The sequence below is a fragment of the Alligator sinensis genome, unplaced genomic scaffold, assembly GCF_000455745.1.
Source record: "Alligator sinensis unplaced genomic scaffold, ASM45574v1 scaffold600_1, whole genome shotgun sequence".
Classification (NCBI taxonomy): Eukaryota; Metazoa; Chordata; order Crocodylia; family Alligatoridae; genus Alligator; species Alligator sinensis.
This window is the reverse complement of record NW_005841859.1, coordinates 4779727-4802489: the sequence shown is the minus strand read 5'-3', so window position 1 is coordinate 4802489 and position 22763 is coordinate 4779727. Positions and strand designations below refer to the sequence as shown.

Genomic DNA, 22763 nt, shown 5'->3' with positions numbered 1-22763 from the left:
TACATGGTTTGTATTATTTCCCCAATGCCACCTCTGGATGCAAAGATCCCCTGGTGTATGCTATGAATTTGGCCCATAGAAGCAGAACACTGTACTGCAGACTAAATACAGATAACTGGTCCCAGAGTTGACTCTCATCAAAACAGGCTCCGTTACACATGCAGCTTGAATGGCAATTAACTTCAATTGTCCTGGGGCAAAGTATTAATTTGGATACTTAAAGTGGGACAATGGGTTTATAGTCAGTAGGATCCCAGGATTAAAGTCTTTGTCCTGGGATAAACCAGTCATCTGTTTTTAGCCCCAGAGCCTGTGCTGCCTAGCAACTCCATGTACAGTCACCCTGACTCCTGACAGGAGCTACTGATCACACTACCAAGCTGCCAACACAAATTTGCATCAGTCTAAAATCAGGTTGTCTACTTAATTTTCATTGGCTTTTTCTTTTAACAAAGTAGCAGAGTAAGAACTGTTGCATTCAATTTTATAAACAGTAAAAAGTAAACTGAAATTATTCTCAGGTTAGCTGTTCAGAACTTAGACGGTGAATCTTTGATTGTACCGCAACTACATTATTTTAGTGACTATTACAAGGCAAACTATTTTTACCTTAAAAATAATTCATGCATCATTTAAATATGTTGCATCATCCTGGTCTGTGATACTACATCAATCCAAAACAGGAAGAACAAATTATTGCCTAACAGCTTGAGTTAAAAAGAGGTCATCGAGAAACCACAAAAAATATAACTGACTTCTTAGTCACTACATGTGCTTTCAGGTAGATGAGATGTTCTTTACTCTGAGCCCAAATTCTGCAAATCCCAATTCAGGACCAACCCCTGAAATGTCAATGGGACTAACTCATATTAAAAAAATTCCACTTTAGTGCACGGTACCAAACCTATCTGGTACTATATGCTGGATGAGCTCCCCAGAATTGGTTTGCAGGGCAGGTCCCAAGTGAAGAGCCATATCATTTGGCCCGTGCAGATACCCATGGGAAGAGCTGTAGCAATCCCCAGTCATACCACTATCAGATACCCAGTCCTGCAAGCAGGCACATGTGCCAGATGATGCATCTCTGCACTCTGAACGGGGCTGGAAATTTGGTGGTGGCATGAGGGTTGGCAGTATTACCTGTCACCTTCTGGGAGCTATGGCCATTACCACTGCCACTTGTCATCCCAACAGCTAGACTGGGAGTGCATTGCCATATCATCTGGCCCACAGGGCTGGAAGTCTGGCAGTGGGACAAAAGGCAGCAATCAAACCTGCAACCGCTCGTCCTGCTGCTAAATTTATAGCCACATATGCAGTCTTCTAGGCCAGATCTTTAACGCCCATGCTTTGATGCTTTTAGGTTACAATTACTATCTACTGCAAATCATCATTTTCTCCATTCAACTTACTTATTCAATACGTTTTTGATTACTGGCCCAATACCTGCAGCCCATACAAGTTAAAACTAAGCCATTATGATTTTAAAGCAGCATTTTGTGCTGTCCATCAAATAATTAACTTAAACACAAGTTCCTTATTTAATGCAGCAAATAAAATAACCCACACTTGTATTTTGCATATGCATCTATACACTGGGAAACAGCCAGGTTATATATGACCTTACACTACATAAATTCAAGTGATAACTGGGATTTTTTAAGTCCTGCGCCAAGCCATACTATGAATAACAAAGCATTAAATGACAAAGCAGAAAGGAATCAAGAAAAACCAAACCTAAAATACTAAAATGAAGGAGAAATGTAACAAAACACACCACCTAGGAGCCATCCAACATTAAATGCACAGGAAATGCATACTGTATATACAAATGCAGAGTTAAAATTCCATTTTAAAAAGTGTCAAGAGACTTAAAGGCATAAAATTAGGCTTCCATCATGTAAAGACATCCAGCTGGATGTCTCATCTAGGAAAAGCCCTGCTGGTATCAACCTTAATGTTGACCTTGCTTATGCATACATGAGGACTGAAGGGCTATAAGGCTCACTGAAGTCAGCCCCAGGCATATTTGTCTGGAATGTGATAAACTACCTTTTTAGCACAAACCAACTGAATTTTCACTGAGGAAATCATACCTGCTTTACAGCTTGCTGAAGTTTCTCCAGACTGATTTCTTTGGCTTCTTTTAATAATGTCTTTTCATCCATCTTTAACATAGAAACTCTGTATTGGCAGAGCTCAACCACGACCACATCAGGCTGCACCTCTTGTATCGTCTGAAAAAGATGGATTTATTTACACCAACCTGGATAAGATGACATGGTATTGCAGCCAATATTGAAGTTTTGATATAAGTAATTTGAGAGGTACAAGACTTAATCAGAGCCCCTTCCACAAACCATCTTCAATTAATAGAATAAGGGAAAGAAAGCAAGGCCTCAGGAAGCTGATATTGCTTTGAGTTATCACAAGCTGTTAGTTACTTTGCTGGTCTGAAGACTAACAATGGAAGAAGTCAGCAACAATCCAAGTTTTACCCTAGCAGCTACCTGGGGGCAGGAAGCTACGGTAAAACTTGGATTAGAAAAATATGATTTTTTAACTTTTCCCCTACATTTTAACAATATTCATTGTAAAGGGTAATTTGTAACTTTTCATGTTGCAGTCTTTGGTGGGCCAGGCCTTCCCATTGGCTTGAATCACTGGGGGTGGACTCATCCTGGCATGGCATTCCACTAGGTCAGCTTCCAGAAACAGGCAGTCTCCTCAAACCTGTTCTCAGTCAGATTTACTTCCTCAACTTTTGAGTGAGCATGCTAAGCTTTTACATTCCAGTTGCACAGACTACTGGTCCAGCACATGGGACAATTCCAAAATTCCACTTTCCATTTGAGGCTTCGTATCTCAACAAGGCCCTCCTCCACATCCCATGATATAGCATCATTTGGTGTCAGATTATAATAATTATCTGTTGATAGGCCAAATATTTCTAACTTTTGGGACTGACGGGTTGTCTATTTCACCAATTTATTGACTGTTTAAATAACATGGCCTACAACTTCATTTTGGACCTATCAGTTCCAGCAGCTAAATGGAGGGCAGGAGCCTAGAGGTTAAAGTGCAGGGCTGGGTCAAAAAACCTAGATTCTACTAAATGAAGACGCTTCCTTGTAGCGAGCTGCACATATCATAAAACACTACTGAAGAGCTCCAACTGTATATTTACCTTCACTACATCTCTTTTGCTGCTGTCACTGAAGTGGGCAGTACCAACAACATATACTTTAGAACCTTCCTCAGTGACAAGTTCAGTCACGGTGCAGGGTAGATTGGGCTTCTTTTGTCGTTTCTTCATCTTCACCTCCAAGAGAATTTTAAAAGCATCTGCAGCTGCTACAAGGTTAAAATGTATACACATCTAACAAACTGTTAGCAAGTACAACAGAACAATTTTAAAAATGGTATATTAATTATCCTGTGCTATTCAGTCACCTATGGATTTTTTTTAAAACAGCACAATCTTAGATTCTTTCCCAAGCTTCAATAAATATTGTGGATCCACATCTGGGGATTTTTTCCCCCAAGGATGAATCCCAGTCTCTCTACATGCAAGAGGGCCTCCTGTTTCCATCCCTCTGGATACTAGGACAAGATCTGCACACAGGCCACAAAAGGTAGGGTAGAGAAGAGGAATGTGAAAACAGGAGGATGGGGAGAGGGACACATTGTGCCTGCAAAGCACGCTCAATAACATGTGTCAAACTAAAATGAGGAACATCTCCTGCCCACCCCCTTTCACAATAAGAGTGTCCATGCATCACATGACACTTAACAGCAGAATAATTATACTGGTCCAGTTATTCTGTTGTTTCCCTGTGTAGCTGTAGGAGTATATCTGGTACTTGCCTGTGCTTTTAATGGCTCTAACAGCTAATCTAAACTTTTAACTTCAAACACACTGAAGGTCACTACAGCTTTAAATGAAATATGGTACAGTTTTGTCCAGCTCCTTGAGAATTGACCCTGTGATTCTTCCCCAGTTCTCAGAACTGAATTATTTGATAATACAATATAAATGCTAATTAACTGATAAAGAAACAGGTAAAATCCATCAGTTTCATGAAAGCTGCCTGCGAAGAGCCAGAAGGTCTGATTAACTGGGGTAGAGGGACTCCTATTGATTACAATGGTAAAAGTAGTAACCTTTGAATGATGCTTTTTAAAATGTAATCTATATTAGAAAAAATTGGAAAGGAAGAATAAGCATAGTTTAATTTTTTCAACCAACTTTTTCTTACAAGGCAATAGGAAATACTTCTCTGGCAAGTTGCTTTACAAGTCAGCTGAGTTTCAAGCTGCCAAAAGCCTGGAATATAATAGCAATCACAGGAGAGAAGGATTAGGGAACAGACTGCAAGTGAGATGTCCAAGATGCAGATAAACTGCAGATCCATGTGGTACATTTGTAAAATCATGGAAGCTGGGAAAATGCATCTCTGACTTCCAAATGTGTTGCACCAACATGAATCTCATACATAGTATTTGATACAGCACAATAGCACATGGAAAGCTAAACAGCCAAATCCAGGCATCTGCATATTTCCTTTGAAGTTTCCATTGTTATTCACTGTACTCAGGCCACTAGATTAGTAGAAAGACCACTTTTCTAAACTACATAGGACAGACACATTTCAACTAGAAACTGTCCTATCTCTTATACACCTATCTCTTTCAACACAAAATTTATTTTGGCTATAGCAATAGTGATAAGACAACATCAACCATAAGACATTAGTGATATATCACTAATATCATGGGGCAGAATGGAAAATCAAATCCATATGCAGGGATGGATCCAGAAGGGGTGAAGTGGTATGGCTGCACCCCTTCCTTTCAGACAATGCCACAAGAGCAGCAGCTCAGGACTTGTTTTAAGTCCCTAAAATCAGGTAAGAACTTCCATCCGCCTTCCCCTCCATGTACAGCAGCATGTCCCCTCCCCTGCTCTAGTGGCCACTACCGCTGTCGGCAGGTGGGGACCGGGCTTAGCCAGGGACAGTGGCAGCGGGTGGGTTCCTCCTTCCTGCCCAATCCCCAGGATATTTCTTGACAGTCTGGGAGCAGGCAAGGGGAGGGGAACCTGTCTGCTGCCACCACTGCTACTGCTGCCTCAACCAGACCTGGCTCCCTATGCAGCCTTCCCACTGTCCTAGTTAGAATAGGGCAGGAGTGGCTGGGACAGCAGTAGGAGGTCCAGAGGTGTAAGTAGGTATAAACAGAGAGGGTTCTGGGACTCCTCCTCCACCACACCAGTCAGTTAGAGACAGCAGCAATGGATGAGGGAGAGGGAATGAGACGGCAGGGAGGTGTCACTGAGCATGGAGGGGAGGGAAAAGGGGATTCTTACCTGTTTTGAGCATTTAAAAGAAGTCCCTGGCTGCTGTTTCCATGGCATGGTTTGCCCATCCTGCGGGAGGGGAAGGCTGGGACTGGGACATGCAGCCACCTCTGCAGCACCCTTCACTGCTCCCACACCTCCTTTTTTTTAAGTCCTGAATCTACCCATGCCTGTATATGTCCAAATACTGCTTAGGGAGTAGGACGCAGACTACACAAGAGCTGAGTATATGTATGTTCTCAACAGCAGAATATGTTTATACAGTAAAGGCTGCGCTATCTGGCATCTTACAAGCCAGCATGCTCTACTAACTGGCATGCTGGCTTATAAGATAAAGTGAAACCAGAAGTGCCATGGTGGGCACTTCTGGTTTCTCCGAGCTCCCAGGGCCAGGGGCAAAGCAGCCTGCGCTGCCAAGCCCCCACAGCCTGGGAGCATAACAGGCGGTGTGGGGCTGTGTGGGACCCGCCTCCCTGTCCCACAGGGCCTGCGGGACAGGTGGCAATGAGGCGAGAGGGACGGCGATGCTACGGGAGGGGCGGAGGGACACCCCAGACGCGGCGGGAGATGCGGCAGCCAGGGCCGCTCAATTAACTGGCATATTTTGTTATCTGGCATTCCCCATTCCCCGGGGATGCCGGATAACAGAGCTTTTACTGTAGTAGTTCCAAGATATGAAACTAGAAGACTGACAAAAATCAAAATTTTCTCTTTGGTTTTTGCTTTTGATTCAGCCTCCTCCCCCCCCAACTTTGCTTGTGTGTTTGTCAGTCATGAGCATATGGACCTACATTTTTTAATGGTGTAATGAGTTCCCCTTTGGACTAATAATCACATTTCTGCTAATGAAATAGTGTAAATGTATATCTTGATAATCTAAAGCTATGGCCAACATGGTGATTTTTAAGCTTAATCAAAGTCAGCACATACAAATATTCTGCGACAGTCCTGAAGCCTCCTTCGGACCATCTTCTGGTATGCTGGAGGAGGGCCTTGGTTCTGCAGCAGCCTGCATGGAATACATTTTAAAAAGAACAGGAATTACAATGATACTGTTATATGCCACTCCCATTTTTTAGCCTGCTTAGTTTGAATCTCCGTATAATATCCAAGCAAATGAACAATTTAAACGGTAACAGGGTTTAAATAAAATCTCTTTGGTTTTCTAACAGTTTTTTGTTAGCAAGAAAACTATTCTACAGAGAAATACAACTAAGGATTAGCTATTTAAAACCTCTTTTGAAGGACATATTTATACCTAACATAGCACACAAAATCAGATTATAGATTATAACACAGCTGACTGCGCTCTTTAAAGGTGGTATAGAATTTTGTGTTGGAAACCAATGTACACAAAGGATTATAATAATATTGCGATATATGGGAGGACATATTACACTTAATTACCAACCACTCAGCTTTAAAAGTAGTACTAACCAGGACACTGATAAGAGTGCAAATCAGGCTACCATAAGAATACCCATATTCATTCAACATAAATACACATTTTAATACATCCAATGAAGACTTATGCACATACTGACTCAAGCACATGAATAATCCAAGTCAATAAGATGTGAAGTAGAGTACACCTATAATCCCTACCAGGATCGGGATTTAACTGTCCAAAGCTTTTCCCATAAATATCATCACTTGAGACATTTCTGGACTGCTTTTAACTAGCAAAATTCTTCTCATTTAGAATTAGCACAAGTAGAACACAATTTAGGTGCTGTTGGTAATTCATCCAAGACAGTTTTGTTACTGATCCGATCTTCAAGCAAACCAAGAAATATTGCTGGGGGAAATTAAAGCCCAATTTAAATATGAACCATGTTTAGACACAGAATTACTTATATCAGAATAATTGTTGGGAGGACCTGGAATACTTCATCAACATTATGTTCACAAGCCAGTAACAGAATGTGGATCAATAATTATTCTAGGTTCCTTCCAAATGAGAGGCAGTGTTAAGGCATCAATAGTAATCAGTGTTTACTTGATAACCAGTCTCTTCTGAGGGATGTAAAATGTTAGGTGGGAAGTTGTTTTATGTTACACGTAATTCAAAAAATTGAAAGCAAGGCCATATGAAATGCATCTGATTGTTAAGAACTTTCAGCAACAAAGTATAACTTCCCAAATCCTGTTTATCCTGAACTTAACTTTAAATCGGTAATTCTCAGTTTTAAAATACTATAGGTGAAATCTTTCCCCTCCCTTCAGCAGATTACCCCTTCAGCGTGGTAATCTAACCTATTTTTTTAAATTACACATAAATGGAGAAAGATGAGCAGCTCTGCAGTATCGAACTTAAATTATTTGATGCAATGTATCATCTACCCGTTCTGAAGCATAAGCCTATTTATGGACAGGATGCAATTCCATCTCTCATCCAGAATGTATTCAACCTCTAATCACAACAGATATCTAGACTCTACTTCTAGCAAGAGGAACCATGTGTGCAAATATTAGCAACAGCATTTCATATTATATTTCTCTAATTGGTGGCAGAAAAAAAGTTTTCCACATTCAATGACTTTGGTGGGCTAATGTGGTTGAGTTAGACAAAAGTGCTGTGTCACATTAAACAGATTTTTTTAATTAAAAGGAAAAAGGTGCCCCCTCCCCTGACACACTCAAAACAGCCTTCTGTAGCAAAGTATTTAAAGGCACTTGGGATAGGAAACTGGGAATGGAGCTGGAAGATGGAAAATTGAAGAGAATCGGAAGAAGTTTAGGGCAGAAAAAAAGCATCCAGGTTTGATTCAGCTAGGTGCTTAAAGTCTATCTTGGGACTAACTCATGTATGAATTGCCTTTGTGAGTTTAACACAAGTCACATTTGGCAAGTTTCTAAGCATGTTTGCACTACCTTAGTGGTGTGCCTGGGAGCACTGCCAAGAAGCATGCCCTGTTGACTAATCCCTGCTTAATGCATGTGCACGCTGAAGTCTGCCCCTGCTTAATGTGTGTGATTCTACAAAGCCGAGAGTCTCCAAAAAAACCCAAAACCTCTGAATCTTATAGTTGCAGTTTTAGAGCCCCAAATCAAACACTAAAGGATCAAAAACTAAATAAAATAAAAAACCCTCGAGAGCTTTAAGAAAATTAAAGACAACGCGGTTTTTAAGCTTATTTCACATTTGGGTGGCATGATTCATGATTTCTTAGTGCCTGGGACTGGCAATACCAGGCATATGCTTGCTGACTCTGAGACCTCAAGTACCTCATGTCAGTTTTCCTGGGGGAAGCCCCTATTTTCAACCTTACCTCAGGTTGTTGGTCCTCTTGCATCACTGAAGTGCGTTGTTTAATTTCACCAGCAAGAGAAGACCTATAGAAATAAAGGGGTGGGGGGAGACGGAAATAGGATTAAGAACTGCAACTAGCAAGGCTGGAGCATCTATAAAGAGCTAAAATAAATTTAAACAAACTAAACAGTCCTGTGTTCTATCCCTCTTATGCAAAACATGTTTCAAAATGGCTGAAAGTAGTTTAAGATAAACCTATCAGACTTAACTGATTTGGGTCAAACTGGTTTATGAAACTTCCTGGTTCAAGTTAAATCACGGTCCCCCAGCATCCCAACATGCTTTCAAGCCCTGGGCTGGGCTATGCTGTCTGCTCCAGAGAGCAGGCAAGTCCAGCTAGGGATGCAGCCCAGTCTACAGGGAGGACTGCCCCCCCCCGGCAAACCCCAGCTAGGGTTTGGGGTCAGGGAGGGAGGTTAAACACCTCTTCCCCCACTCAAATTTACCGCTGGCTGCAAATCCTAGAGGTACCTCGAAGCAAGAAAAGGAAGTGATGAACAATCCTGCAGAGTCCTACTGCTGTAATTCTGGACTGCAAATCCCAGACACCTTTGGGGCAGCAGGAAAGTAAGTGAACACACAGTCAGAGAGCTGGGCAGATTCAGGACTTTAAAAAAGGAGGCGTGGAAGCTTTAGCACCCTTCTCCAACTCCACTGGGCTTCTGGCCTTAGCCACTGCAGGCATGTGGCTGCATTTCCTGAATCCAAGGTAAATGTCTGTTCATGTCTGTTTCAATTTAATCTGTGCATTTTAGACTAACCTGCAAAGACTGAATCGATTAAGCTTTAGGCTTTTTGACCATCTGTATTTAGTCCTTGAGTTCCTATGAGACTACCAAGTAGGAAAGCGAAACCAACCAACATGCCTGTCTCTCTTTCCTCACGATGGAAAACATAATAGTTGTAGGCCTTTAAGATGGATACAATTTTTTAAACATTTACAAATATAAAGTTGTAGTGTTTACAAACACAGTAATTTCAGCTTCAACTGCTGTCTTTTCTATTTATAGACTACTCATACCCAGCATGACACATCAGCTGAAATCTGGTTGCCAAAGGATGTAACAGATACAAATTCAGGAACTGGAACTGGTTTCAAAACCATCACCAAGGTGATCTACTGTGTGTATTGTATTTGTTTCCACCTACATCTCTGAAACTCTGAGCAAATGACACTGTAATCACAGATGGTTGAAGACTGGTTATGGCTGCTTCTGCATCAAGAGTTAGCAGAAGGTAAATTTAGTGGCTGAGCTTTAACCAACTCCTAAACTTCCTAACAGAATTTAGGTAGGGGCACAATTCCCAAGAGATAAAGGAGTAGCTGCTCCATGGTAACAGCCTATTTGCATGCTCTTACTTAATGGTAAATGAAAGCCAATTCATACCATCCTACACCTCAAAAGTAAGAAGGTCAAGTTATCATGAAATGCACATGGTTGGATATGGGTAGTTACTGCACACCAGATGCTGTGCTACTGTACGTCTACACCTATAATACATGGATGAAACTTATAGCTAACATTAATCCCTTTCCTGACTGTATAACTATCAGAAAATTCTGGTGCATCTTTAATTCAAGGGCATCTTATATTTGAAGGAATAAATAGACTAGATGACCTCCTGAGGTCCCTTTCAACCCTAATTTTCTATGATTTTATGTATATGGTATATGTTACTGGCTTGTCTACATGGCTTCCTCTTCTCCAGGGGTGACCAAACTGCAACATGTGTGACACCAGTGGTGCCTGTAGCCTGTGTGCGCAAGGCACGATAGACTGGGGTGGAGACGGGCAGCACAGTGGCAGACAGGACAGGAAACAGAGAGCAAAGCAGCAGATCAGTTTGGGGAAAAGGTTCAGTGGCACTAAGGGAGGGTGTAGGGCTAATTTGTGGCACACCTGACTAAAAGGTTGGACCCCGCTGTTCTAGCCCATCCTATTACTACCTTTCCTACCTACTATGAAAAATTCAGAGTAACTTTGGTTCCTATCCAACCATCGTTCCATCGCCTTCAAAAAGCAACATTTAAAAACCGATTTAAATTCTTTTTAAAAATCTAAAATAATTAGTCTCTGTATCTAGATTTTATATCACTGCTTTTAGAGATGGTAACAGGAGTTACCCTACCAGTCTACCCTTTCTCCTTTCTATTTGAATGTGCCACTTAAGATTCAAAAGGTTCAATAGGCTGATCTGAATCGGCAATGCAAGAAATGTCAGATGTTGAGGAGGTTCAGTTTGTTCATCCTCTTTACTCCTTCCCAGTACAATTCTTTTAGTACTCAACAGATCCTTTCTGCCTCTGTAAAGATCTTCCTCCTGTGACTCCCCAGTATAAATATCATACTGCTCCAAGATCTTAATCCCTAGGCTAGGGCCAGGGCCACTGCCTGCCTCCCTCCTCCCCCACCCCTGCCCACGTTAAACAAGGGGGAAAACCTTGTTTCCGAATCAACTAAATATGGTGATTGCACTCTCTGTAATTTCATTCAATTGTGGGAACAAAAGACTCACTATCTTGTGAATGAAATTCCATTGCTTTGCAAATGTTTTACAGTCTCTGGAGCAAAACAGTAGTCCATTCTCACTACTTCTTTAGGCATGCCATACACTGCAAATAGATTTGTAGTTTCTAATGACAGACATACCTGGGACTTTTGAGATAACCCTACTTCTACAGATTTTGAATAAAAGACACCCAAAATAGGATAGATTACCTGCTGACACTCAAACAATACACACCCAGTTTCTGCCTTCATGTAGTATCAGTTTCCTTTTGATTTCTAAGATGTCTCTCAGGACTGCACCATATCCTCAATTTGACTGTATATATATATAACTAATAAACAACATCTAAGCTCTCCTTTTAGATGAGTCTGCTCCCAAGTGACTTTCATAAATAGTTATTTTTTCCTGAGACTTTCCAGTACCTGTCATTTTTACAAGCCCATCTTGCAAAATGAACAATAAGAATGGAGACCTTTGGTACCCCAGATCTCATCTGATCATCCCTGCAAAACATTCCATCTTAAGTGCTGGAGGAGCACAGAATTTGCAATAGCTGCTTGAAATTTTTTCAATTTCTGTTCCAATACTGGCAAATTGGACAACATGAAACATACTGCATCAATAGCTCCCTCTGAATTTATCCCTTTGCCATTCAAAGCGTATACTCTGGATAAGACATTAGCAATTGCTAACTCTTTTTTTCTGCTCTACTCTCTGTAGATATCTTCCAGGTAATACTTCTAGAGCGTGAGAACCCATCTTTGAACTCTGGGTGGAACACTGTACAAAGGTTTTCTAAAAAAAGCTTCAAGATGCTTGTGGTCCATTTCACCAACTACTTTGTTTCCACGGGTATACTGATAAAAATCACATACATCAACCACTGTTGCTAGCATTTCTTTTTTTCTATCTGGGCATAGTTCCGTTGTGTCATTGTCAGAGGTTCAGAGGCATAAGCAACAGGAGCCCCTTTTGGCATCAGTATATCCTCTAATCCAGTAAAGCTAACACGGCAACTCATTCTTTGACATGAAGTACTGTAGCACTGGTGCTTTCCAAGCAATTCTTCAAAATGTTTATATGCCATAAACCCAGGCAAACTCCCCAGCAGATGTCTTAACTGAACTGTTATTACTGACATGTGCAGACTAAATTTAGCCAGGTAAATAACTCTTCCCAAAAATCTTTACAATTTAGCCTTGCAAGTGTCACCAATTCAGTTACTGCAGAAACTTTTACATTATTACTTCTTTTGTCCAGTAAAGTATTAAATATTTTCTCTTGGTCTAAGCCACTTTGATCTGTTCCTATTCAGTCGTAGATTTCTTTCACAATACTTATTAAAAACTCTTTTATGCTTCTCATTCCAATCTTGCCTGATATTTTCTCCATACCAGGATGCTATTCAACATCTTCCAGCCCTTCAAAATACCTATTATATTACTCTGATACACTTCAGGAGCTAAGCAGATGCCAAAGTGAAGTCAGATAAACCTGACCCTGCTGAATTGTATATTGAATGTACAAAGTCATCCAGCTGTGGTTGCCAAAATTCAATACTGGAAACTAAGACAGTTAAAAATTCAGCTTTAGCCAACTTAATGATTCTTATACCGCAGGCAATTAAAAGTGTTCCTTTCTGTGTTTTATTACTAACTCTTGGATTCAAATATGTTTTTATGTCATCTCACCCTGGCATAGTTGCAACTGCTATAGAATTAGCCCACCTACAGGCTTTGTTATAACTTGCGGCTGTTCTGTACACTGCAGTTCTCTCACTTACTTTAGCCCTTAATGCTATGGTAATTTTATGATGTATACACATTACAGACGGTACTTGCAAGTTTATCTTTATGGCACATTTCCGTGAAAAGCACCCCATGATTTAAAAAAGACCCTGGTATTCTGCAAACATATCTCAAATCACCTTATTTCTTTGCCATATTGACTCTATTTAAATTTACCTTAGCACAGCTGATGAGCCCTATAAGGCTTGCAAGTTAAAATTCTACCACTCGAAAATGTAGCAATGCTTTCCTAGCTTGAAGCCACAATATAAACTGTACTTAACTACAAACTTGTAGTTTTTCTCCTGCGTAGATTATTAACCAGATATTCAATTTGCAAAGTGATCTAGTCTTTAAACAGTTGTACAAGTGCAGAGCAGTGGATCTCAGCTTTTTTAGATTCAAAGCACTCCTCAGAAAACATCTGTTCTTAGTTTTCATTAATTTCTTGACTAATGAAAACTAATAGAGAAATGCTTCTGTTGCAAAGAACTCAGAAGAAACAGGTAAGAAAGCTTTTGAAATAATCAATGACTTTTTTGCCTCAGAATTTACAGGCAAGGTCAGCTCCCAGAATACGACACATGACAGCACGGTGTAGGGAGGAGATAAGCAGCCAAGAGTGGCAAAAGAACAGGTTATGGACTACTTAGAAAAGTTGGACATGTACAAGTCCACTAGGCCAGATGCGATGCACCCAAGGGTGCAAAGGAGTTGAACAATGTGACTTGCAGAGCTGCTGGCCATTATCTTTGAAAAAGTATGGCAATTGGGAGAGGTTCCAGATGACTGGAAAAGGGCAAATATAGTGCTCATCTTTAAGGAAGGGAAGAAGGAGAATCTGGGTAACTACAGACCGGTCAGCCTCACCTCAGTTCCTGGAAAAATCATGGAGCAGGTTCTCAAGGAATCTATTTCTAAGCACTTGGAGGAGGAGGACCTGATTATCAAGGATCCCACTTCCCCTTTGCTGTTGAAAAATGCATATTTTCTCCTTTAAAGGAGAAAAATGCAGGAAACTGTGGGTTTCCCCTTGCAGACTGGCAGACTTCCAGCCTGCAAGGAGCTGCAGGGAGTGGGACACAAGGGGTCAAAGTGCATGCATATGCACATCGCAGCCAGGCAGCGGTGGAGAGCACTTACTGCAGCTCCCTCCAGGTAAGTCTATGAGGGGGAGGGGGCACAGGTGATACATCAGGTGAGTGGGGGGATTACTGGCAATTTGGCGGGGAGGTGGGTGGCTACAGGTGACATGGTAGAGGGGTATGGAGGGGGCCAAAGTGATGTTGCCGGGGGAGGGGGGGGAATGCACTGCCCCACAAGTTTTCTGCATCCACAGTAGGGCATGAAGCTGTAGCCAGGCAGGAGCTGCCTCTGTGGCCCAGTGGGTGGGACCCAGTGTGGGAAGGAGCACTGTGCTACCATGGCTACCAAGGTAAGATGCAGCAGCAGGGCAGAGTTGTGCCCCCACTGCTGCTGGGTGGGCAAGGGGCACCTAAGCTTAGCACTTCTTCCCATACTAGGTCCTACCCACTGGGCCAGAGGCAGTTCCTGCCCAGAGCTGATCTGGCCTGGCTGCAGCCCCAAGCCTTCTGTGGGCACAGAAATCTTGGGGGGCATATGCTGCCCCTTTCCCCTGCCATGTGCCTGTGCCCTCACTCCCTCTTCCCCTCACGCTAGGAGCTAGGGGGGCAGCAGGTCAGAAGCAAGGGGCACCAGCAGGGCCAGGAGGCTGCAGGTCAGGAGTGAGGGGCAACAACAAGACCTGGGAGGGGGGCTGTGGTTTGGCAGTGAGTGGCACTAGCAGGGTGGGGGCAGGGCACCAGCATATCAGGGTTGCTCAGCAAAAAAAGCAGCAGGGAGAGACAGCTGCAGCTGGACCTGCATCTTGGTGAGTGAAGGGGGCAGAGGGAGCTCTGATTTTCCATGATAGAAAACCAAAAATCAAATGCCAAAATATATAGGTATTTAGAATTTATTTTATTACAATGATTGAGGCACCGGTAGTCTTCCAAATGACTTTAAAAGTGGAAATATATAAAAACATTGTGTTCAACTGATACCTATATATATAGTGGCCCTTCATTTTAATAATGGAAAAGTGTGGATTTTGTTTTTTATTTGAAAAAATCACAGAATTTGGAGGGGGGGGGGCGGTAATTTAATCAGAGAAAACCAGGATCCCTGCTGATTAAGAACAGTCAGCATGGATTCACCAAGGACAAGTCATACCTGACTAACCTGATTGCTTTCTAGGTTGAGATGACCAGCTCTGTGGCTGTGGGGAGATCAGTGGACCTGATATACCTTGACCTTAGCAAGGCTTTCGATACAGATGCCCACAACATTCTTGCAACCAAGCAAAGGAAGTACAGGTTGGATGACAGAACAGTAAGGTGGACAGAAAACTGGCTGGACTGCCAGGCTGAAAGGGTAGTATAATCAATGGCTCAATGTCTAGCTGGCAGCCAGTATCAAGTGGAGTGTTCCAGGGGTCGGTCCTTGGGCCAGTTTTGTTCAATATCTTCATCAATGACCTGGATAGAGTTCACTCACAGCAATTATACAGATTACACCAAGCTGGGGGTGGAGAGGGAGTAGTAGATACACAGAGTATAGGGGTAAGATTCACAGGGACCTTGATAAATTGGAGAATTGAACAAAAAGAAATCTCATGAGGTTCAATAAGAAGTGCAAAGTTGTGCACTTAAGACAGAATAGTTCTGTGCACCACTACAGGCTGAGTACTGTAACTGGCTAAGCAGCAGCTCTGCAGAAAAGGACCTGGGGGTTACAATCAACCTGCAGCTTGGTTGAATATGAGCAGGCAGTGTGTCCTTGTTGCGAAGAAGGCTAACAGCATACTGGGCTTCATTGGTAGGTGTGTTGCCATCAGATCAAGGGAAGTGATTATTCCCCTCTATTCAGCACTGGTGAGGCCACATTGGGAGTAGTGTGTCCAGTTTTGGCCCTCCACTACAGGAAGGATGTAGACAAATTGGAGAGTCCAGCAGAGGGCAACAAAAATGGCTAGGAGGCTGGGGAACCTGACTTATGAGGAGAGGCTGAGGGCACTGGGCTTTATTTAGTCTGGAGAAGAGAAGGCTGAGAGGGGATTTAATACCTGAAGGGTGGTTACAAAGGGAATGGAGCTAGGCAGTTCTCAGTAGTGGCAGGTGACAGAACAGGGAGCAGTGTCAAGTTGCAGCAATGGAAGCTTAGCTTAGAAATTAGGAAGAAGTTTCTCACTTGGAGGGTAATAAAGCACTGGAACAGGTTACCCAGAGAGGTTGTGGAATCTCCATCATTGGAGGTTTTTAAGACCTGGTTAGACAAAGCCTTGGCTGGAATGGTTTAGTTGGGGATGGTTCTGCTTTGAGCAGGCGTTTGGGCTAGATAACCTACTAAGGTCCACTCCAACCCTAATTTTCTGATTCTGACACCATAGATTCCTGTTTGAAATCTCTGAGTTTATCTTGTGAATCGTGCACAGGTGTTTGCATAGCACCCCACATTACTCTGGTTGAGAATCACTGCTTCAGAGACATCACACTGGCCTGTGTTCTGTATCACTTTTAAAACTCAGTACATCTTCACCAGTAAACAAGCAGATCCATTTTTCTCTCATCCTTAAAAGGCTCGGCACTTAACATACCTAGGAACAGATTTGTTCAGTGCTTGCTAATCTGTTTTTCTAAGGGTTAAATATCTGTTTGTCCTGGAGTTTTTCCTCTCTAGGTTTTCACATTTTGGCAAAATGATGGAGTTTGCCACATCCACATCAAGCTTGCCCCTATGAAAGAGTTTCTTATATCATAGCTATGACTACATTAAAAAAAAAAAAAAAAGAAAAAAACTTTAATTGCCTCTAGTCTGTTTTTTTTCAGTTCTTTAGGTCAAAGTTTTTTATTGGCAGCACACTGCCTCCCAGTCCTTGATGTCATTTCTTAAAGACAGTCTTATTGATAATGCATGCATGCGTTTTTCTAGTTCGCTCTACTGCTTTGCTTACATTGTCTCTGCCCAACATACAATCTCACATGTCATGAGCCTGATGCAATATCACACACAATGTGATCTGTAATGAGGGACCCAATAGTTTGCCAAATTTACAAGTTTGTGCTGCCTGTTTTAACTCTCCCCACATAATAGTCTATATTTTCCCCTTTGTCTGACCTCTGGTCAAATATTTATGCCTCTTACAGTAACACTTTTCCCTGGTGTACAGTATATCTCAGACTTATTCATTAAATATTTGTATTTATTCATCTGCCGCATCTGCAAACTGAAAATTATTAAAACATTTGCATTAGTTCTGCACCTGCTAAATGAAAAAATAAAATGTTGTTGGCACCTATTCATCTTTTGACTACACTGCAAGTTGTGTACAGTTCAAATTCTTGTTTCTATTTGCTCCAGTTTTATGATGCACTTCTTTCAAACACTAACTTTCCTGAAGATTTTAACTTTCTCAGCCAGGCATTCTTACTTTCTGCATCCCATTCTGACACCATGTAATATCTATAATGTGTGCACTTGACAAAATGCTGGAGGCTTTTAATTAAGGGCATACCCTATTCTTAAGTTGTAACTGATAATTGTACACATCTGTGTTTCTGGTTTGCCTATTTGACTCTTTCTAGCCCATGTGTCTGATTCCCCGCATACAGTTTTCCTATGCCACATAAAACAGGCTGCGGGTTACTTCCTATTTCAAGGTTTCTATCATCATTACCCTAGTCCCATATCCTCTGCGCTCTGATCCCTTTCCTCCACAACATGTCTTCCTCTTGCAGTTCTTCCTCCTGCTAGGGCTCTGCTCCAGTCAGGAGCAGGAACCATGGAGCACATGCTGCCCCCACACAGCTATGCAGTGCCATGGCAGAGGCAGCTCTGGTCTAAGCTCCAGGGCCAAAGCTGCCACTGCTGTCACAACTGCTTTATGGTGGGGCTGGGGTTGTAGGTAGTACATGTACCATGCTCCCTGGCCTGGCCAGAGTGGGGCCAGAGTTGTGAGGGTGAAGGTGAGTGGCAGTGGCAGGGGGAAGAACAGCATGGGGTTCAGATAGCAAAGAGGTGGCAACAGGTGCTGGGGTTGCAGGCATGGGGCCAGGTAGAAGGAGAGTCAAGCAGGGGGGATGGTGCTGGGAAGGGAAGGCAGGAAGGGTGCAAATGAAAGGAGAAAAGGTGGTACAGGCACCATAGTGTGTGTGTGTGTGTGGGGGGGGGGAATAGACATGGGGCACACAGGCACTGAGGGGCCAGAAATGAAAAGAGGCAGGCCCTCCCCCCACATGCTGTTTGCCATACTGCAACAGGTGGGATAGGCGATTCTAAGACAACCCTCCAAAAGTTACATTCTAGACTTAGAAAATTATAACGAATTTATACATTTTCCATGTCTAGAATCTAATGGGGGAGGGCATCTTAAATTCAAAGTCATCTTGGATTCAGGTATATACTGTAGTTCACACATCACACTGCCCCTTCCTACATTAAAAGCCAGAAATAAAGACACATGGTGGTCCATGAGAAATACTGAGGGTTGATAACATCCCATCTGTCCAAAACATTTGAGAGTCACTGCATTAATACATTATTAGAAAGAGCTCAGATACTGTGGCAAGCGTCACAGTGAAAGCCTACACAGAGAACAGTACAGAGAAGTCCAAGGTTAAGTGGCAGTAACCTCTGGCCTACGGGCGCTTTGTGAAGTTAGAAGTTATCTATTTATAAATAAAGACATAGTAACTGATGAATAAAACTGGAGAAGAGAGGGTCAGATTTCAGGAGGTACCCTATTCAGTACAGCAAGGGGTAGGTGGAGGTAACATTGGAAAGCAAGGTGAGCTCAGTGCCGCAGCAGATAATTTTCAGGTAACTCAGTTAAGATCTCCCTCCTACAACTCTACCTACCTTCTGCCTCTTTTATTGCTAATGAAACAACACTAGCATTTAATGTGTAAGGAAATCTATGTCTCTGTACTTATAAGCAAACCAGACAACTCTGCCCACCCAAGACTTTTTTATTTCCATTCCCATCTGTTCTCCTCCCCACTCACTTTCCCCTCCAAAAACATAAGCAAGGACTTAAGTCTGTGCAAACTTTATTATAGCTTTTCAGTGAGAACCTCAGCCATTCTTGGGCCCTGAATTCCTTATGCAGAAATCTGCAGTGCTGACTAGCCCTCAATCAGTCACTTTGCTGGTCTACTGAAGTACACTAGCTGGTTATAAAACACATAGGATACAAATCTGCACAGCAGTGATTAGAATCAAGACCTCTGTGCAAACTGTACAGCATGACTCCTCTCATACATGTTCTCTGTTTCTTCCCATCCCACCCCCCCTGCCCAACACATGCCTCACAATACTAATATGCAGCTCTGCTTACTTACCCACGGTATTTTGCAGATACCCAGAAGGATCTAACACAGCGGTTCTCAAACTTTTTAGACTCCAGACCCTCTCCACAGAATTTCTGAATTTAGCACTACTCAATTTCAAAAACCGATTTCACTCATATTTTGGTATGGAAAAACAAAAGAGCAATTGCTCTGTTGCAAAGGACACAGAAAGACAAGTCAGAATGTTTTTTACACCGTGAATTCCTACTTGAAATCTCTGGGCTTATCTTGTGAACTATGTGCAAGAGTTTACACATCTAACTGCTAATGTTGTGTGGCACCCTGCATTACCCTCAAAAGACACTCATGTCACCCCAGTTGAAAACCACTGATCTAGTAACTAGGAGCCAAAACTACCAGGCTCAAATCCAGCCCCTCCCATGGTTCATCATACAGTTTTAAGCAGGCAATTTCAAATCCAGATTTTAGAGATGCTAAGCACTCAAGGCTCACACTCACAGGACTGCATAGCACATCTGGAAGAAACAAAATAAAACAGGGCCCCTAATTTGTTTTTGTCAGAAGTGGAGGGTGGGTGTTATTTAGCACATGTACATTTTCATATCATATCATGTACATTTTACTTGTTAATACCATCCAGCTTACTCGTTTAACAGTTTGTGAGCATAAAAATTCAGTGTTTTTCTTTGTAATACTTACAAGTCAAAAGTAAAATTCATAATTAATTTTTAGCATCTACATAACATTAGTGTACCTGGCATTTTACAAAAAGTGCTTACAACTTGAATATTTGACCTTGCAAACACTTAAGACTAGAAGTCATGGTTCCAAATTGATAGTACATCTAGTGGTAACCACTACTAACTGAACAGATTTGCAGGTTCTCTCTCTCTCAATATTTCTATGAAGCGTGCGTAGGATTTATATTGATGTTTATAACTTTCAATACTGCCAACACTTATGTTCTTGATTTTCTCAACTAGGAGATGTGAAGAAGCCATTTCTTCACCAAAAATCAAATGAAACTCCAAAAAGATCTCAACATTAACTTGTTTTATTCACAGCTCTCTGGCAGCAACATCATCTCAATGCCCTTGGTAGAAAGTTAAATATATTTTTAAAATTTAGACTAACTGATTAACTAATTAAAATACTGAGATACCAAAACTAGATGCTGTTATTACTGTCCTGAAAAGAACAAGCCAAACCAAAATAAATATAAACCCCAAACTTAAAAGTTAAGATACTGAAATGTGCAAAATTCTACTTTAATACACAAGCAAAAAAGGACAAGAAAATGCCATAATTTTGCATTTTGCAAAATTACATTTGCAATAAGGAAACTCAAAAATACCTATTATAACCAGACAAAGTAAATGTGTTTTTCCATATGCATAATGTTAATACTTGTTAATATGCGGGACTGAAAGTCCTAGCAGCTAGACAGCTTTTCCTTTTTGTGACACTAAAATTAAAAGAAAAGTGTGCAAGAGACCATATTATGCAAAATAAAGGCCTTCTGGGCATGTAGTTAAACTTTATATATCTCGTGAAACTTCTGGACAGTGCCACACATGCACACAGGTACAGTGTCAGTTTTCAAAGGTTTTTTTTCTGTCTGGCATTTCCCCCCCAGTAGCAGCAGTTAGTAGTTGGCAAGCTGTTTTTGCTTCCATAAATATTATTGCCTCAGATTGGCAAATTGTTTAAATAAAAAAAAAAAAATCTGGTTAATAATAAACACCTCAATTCCAAAACCACTAACCCATATGATCAGTAGACTATCGTAAGTGAACTTTCCTCACATGAAGACTTAGGCAGAAGTTAAAATGCGTGCAAGTTTAAGGTCAAACTACTTCTAAGACCTGTGTATCAGAACATCACTTTTTAAAATGACTTAAAATCTTTATTTACAGAAGCTGTCTGTAAGCGATGGCTCAACACTGACAGCCTGACAGATGCACAGAAGTAAGGAGACAAAAAAAATGCAAGGTTTTGGTTTTTTTTAAACAGTTCAGAATGAATATAATCACAGAAGAATGTAAAGCTACTAGTGCTTTACATTTTCAACGTACCACATATGTCTCTGATCCTGGCAGACCATATGCTAATACAGTTCCCTCCACTAGACTATAATTCTGGAAGGCAATAGAAATTTGTATAAGAATGTGTTAGTGAAACCATTTGTAGGCCTGAAAGACCTAGTACAGGTCTTCTTTAAATTAGATTACTGTTCTCCTTTATGTACAAAGGAGACTTTAAAAAAAAAAAAAAAGTTTCATGCCATAATCAGTTTGTCCCCGATTCCAAATTATCTGAGGGAAGAAACAGGGTTTTTTCCCTTTATATATTGTCTTTAATCCTTACAGTTCTCCTGCAAGCTAAATACTAAACTATTTAACAACTGAGGAAACTGAACCACAGTTAAGTGACTTGCACTAGGCCACCTAGCCAGGCAGTGGTAGACCTGGGTCAGCACCCATCTTACAGACGCACGTGTTTAGTACAGTAGCCTACATCCCTTCTTTTACATTGCTTTTCTGATAGAATTTTTTCTTGGCCAGCTCATCAGGTTGTTTTTTTACCACAGATTATACCAGTGGTTTTTAACCTTTTTACACTTGAGGCACCCCTTATTAGGTTCAAGGCACCCCTTGGAAAATGCCAGCTTTTAGCTCTCACTCATGTTTTGGCTACAGAAAAATAACAGAGCAATTCTTCTGTTGCGAAGAACTCAGGAAAGACCATGACACGTCAGCATGCCTTCGACACCACAGATTCCTGTTTGAAATCTCTGGGTTTACCGTACGCATCGTGGCAGGTGTTTGCACCCTGCAGCACCTTGAAAATGACTTGGTTTAGAAACCCTGGTCTCCACCATCAAGCAGAGCCTCAAGTTGACCGTGGATTTATACCCTGAGCTGACGGCCGACTACTTTGCCCGCAGCACCAGTTGGAAAGACCATGAAAGTTAGTTTGGAAATGTCCCAAGAGAGATCCAACTACTGTGACTTTCAGTTCGGCATCGCCCCTGCTCCTCTCTTCCTTGCTGCTGGGGATTTTCCTTCAGTGCTCATCTGAGTCCCTCCCTGCTGGCTCTCCTGCACGCCCAGGACCTTCCTCATTCAGGAAGTGCCAAGCTGCCCCGTTGGCAACGCCTGCAGGCCCGGCCAGACCGCCAGCTGCCCGGTCCTTCCGGCGGGGCCGGGGGGCAGAGGGGCTGCGGCCCAAGTACCTGACTTCCAGGACACATCTCCCGGCCCTGGCAGAGGAAGGAGGCTGGAGGGGGCAGCCAGGACCCTCCACCGCAGCCAGGTGTGCTCGCCTCGCCGCTGCGATGCTTAAAATAGCGCGGGCAGCGTCTGTGCTGCCGGCAGGGCCCGGCTCTGCGCTGCCCCACGTGCGCCAACTTCCTGCTCCGCCAG

At 42.1% G+C, this 22763-nt stretch overlaps 1 protein-coding gene across 2 annotated transcripts in view; it reads right to left on the bottom strand.

Annotated features, from left to right (window-relative positions):
• The window catches only part of TRABD (TraB domain containing), a 49098-nt gene extending 26342 nt beyond the window's left edge, over positions 1 to 22756 (bottom strand). Inside the window, exons 1-5 of one of the 2 annotated variants that reach the window (XM_006016509.3) lie at positions 22574 to 22756; positions 8632 to 8695; positions 6290 to 6368; positions 3188 to 3322; positions 2097 to 2237 (exon numbers count right to left, since the gene is read on the bottom strand). In XM_006016509.3, coding sequence (XP_006016571.1) covers positions 2097 to 2237; positions 3188 to 3322; positions 6290 to 6328 — 315 coding nt within the window. In that variant the 5' untranslated portion in view covers positions 6329 to 6368; positions 8632 to 8695; positions 22574 to 22756. Of the gene's footprint in view, positions 1 to 2096; positions 2238 to 3187; positions 3355 to 6289; positions 6369 to 8631; positions 8696 to 22573 lie in introns of both variants that reach the window. The other variant, XM_006016512.3, reaches the window with a different exon arrangement.
• Positions 22757 to 22763: the final 7 nt, after the last annotated feature.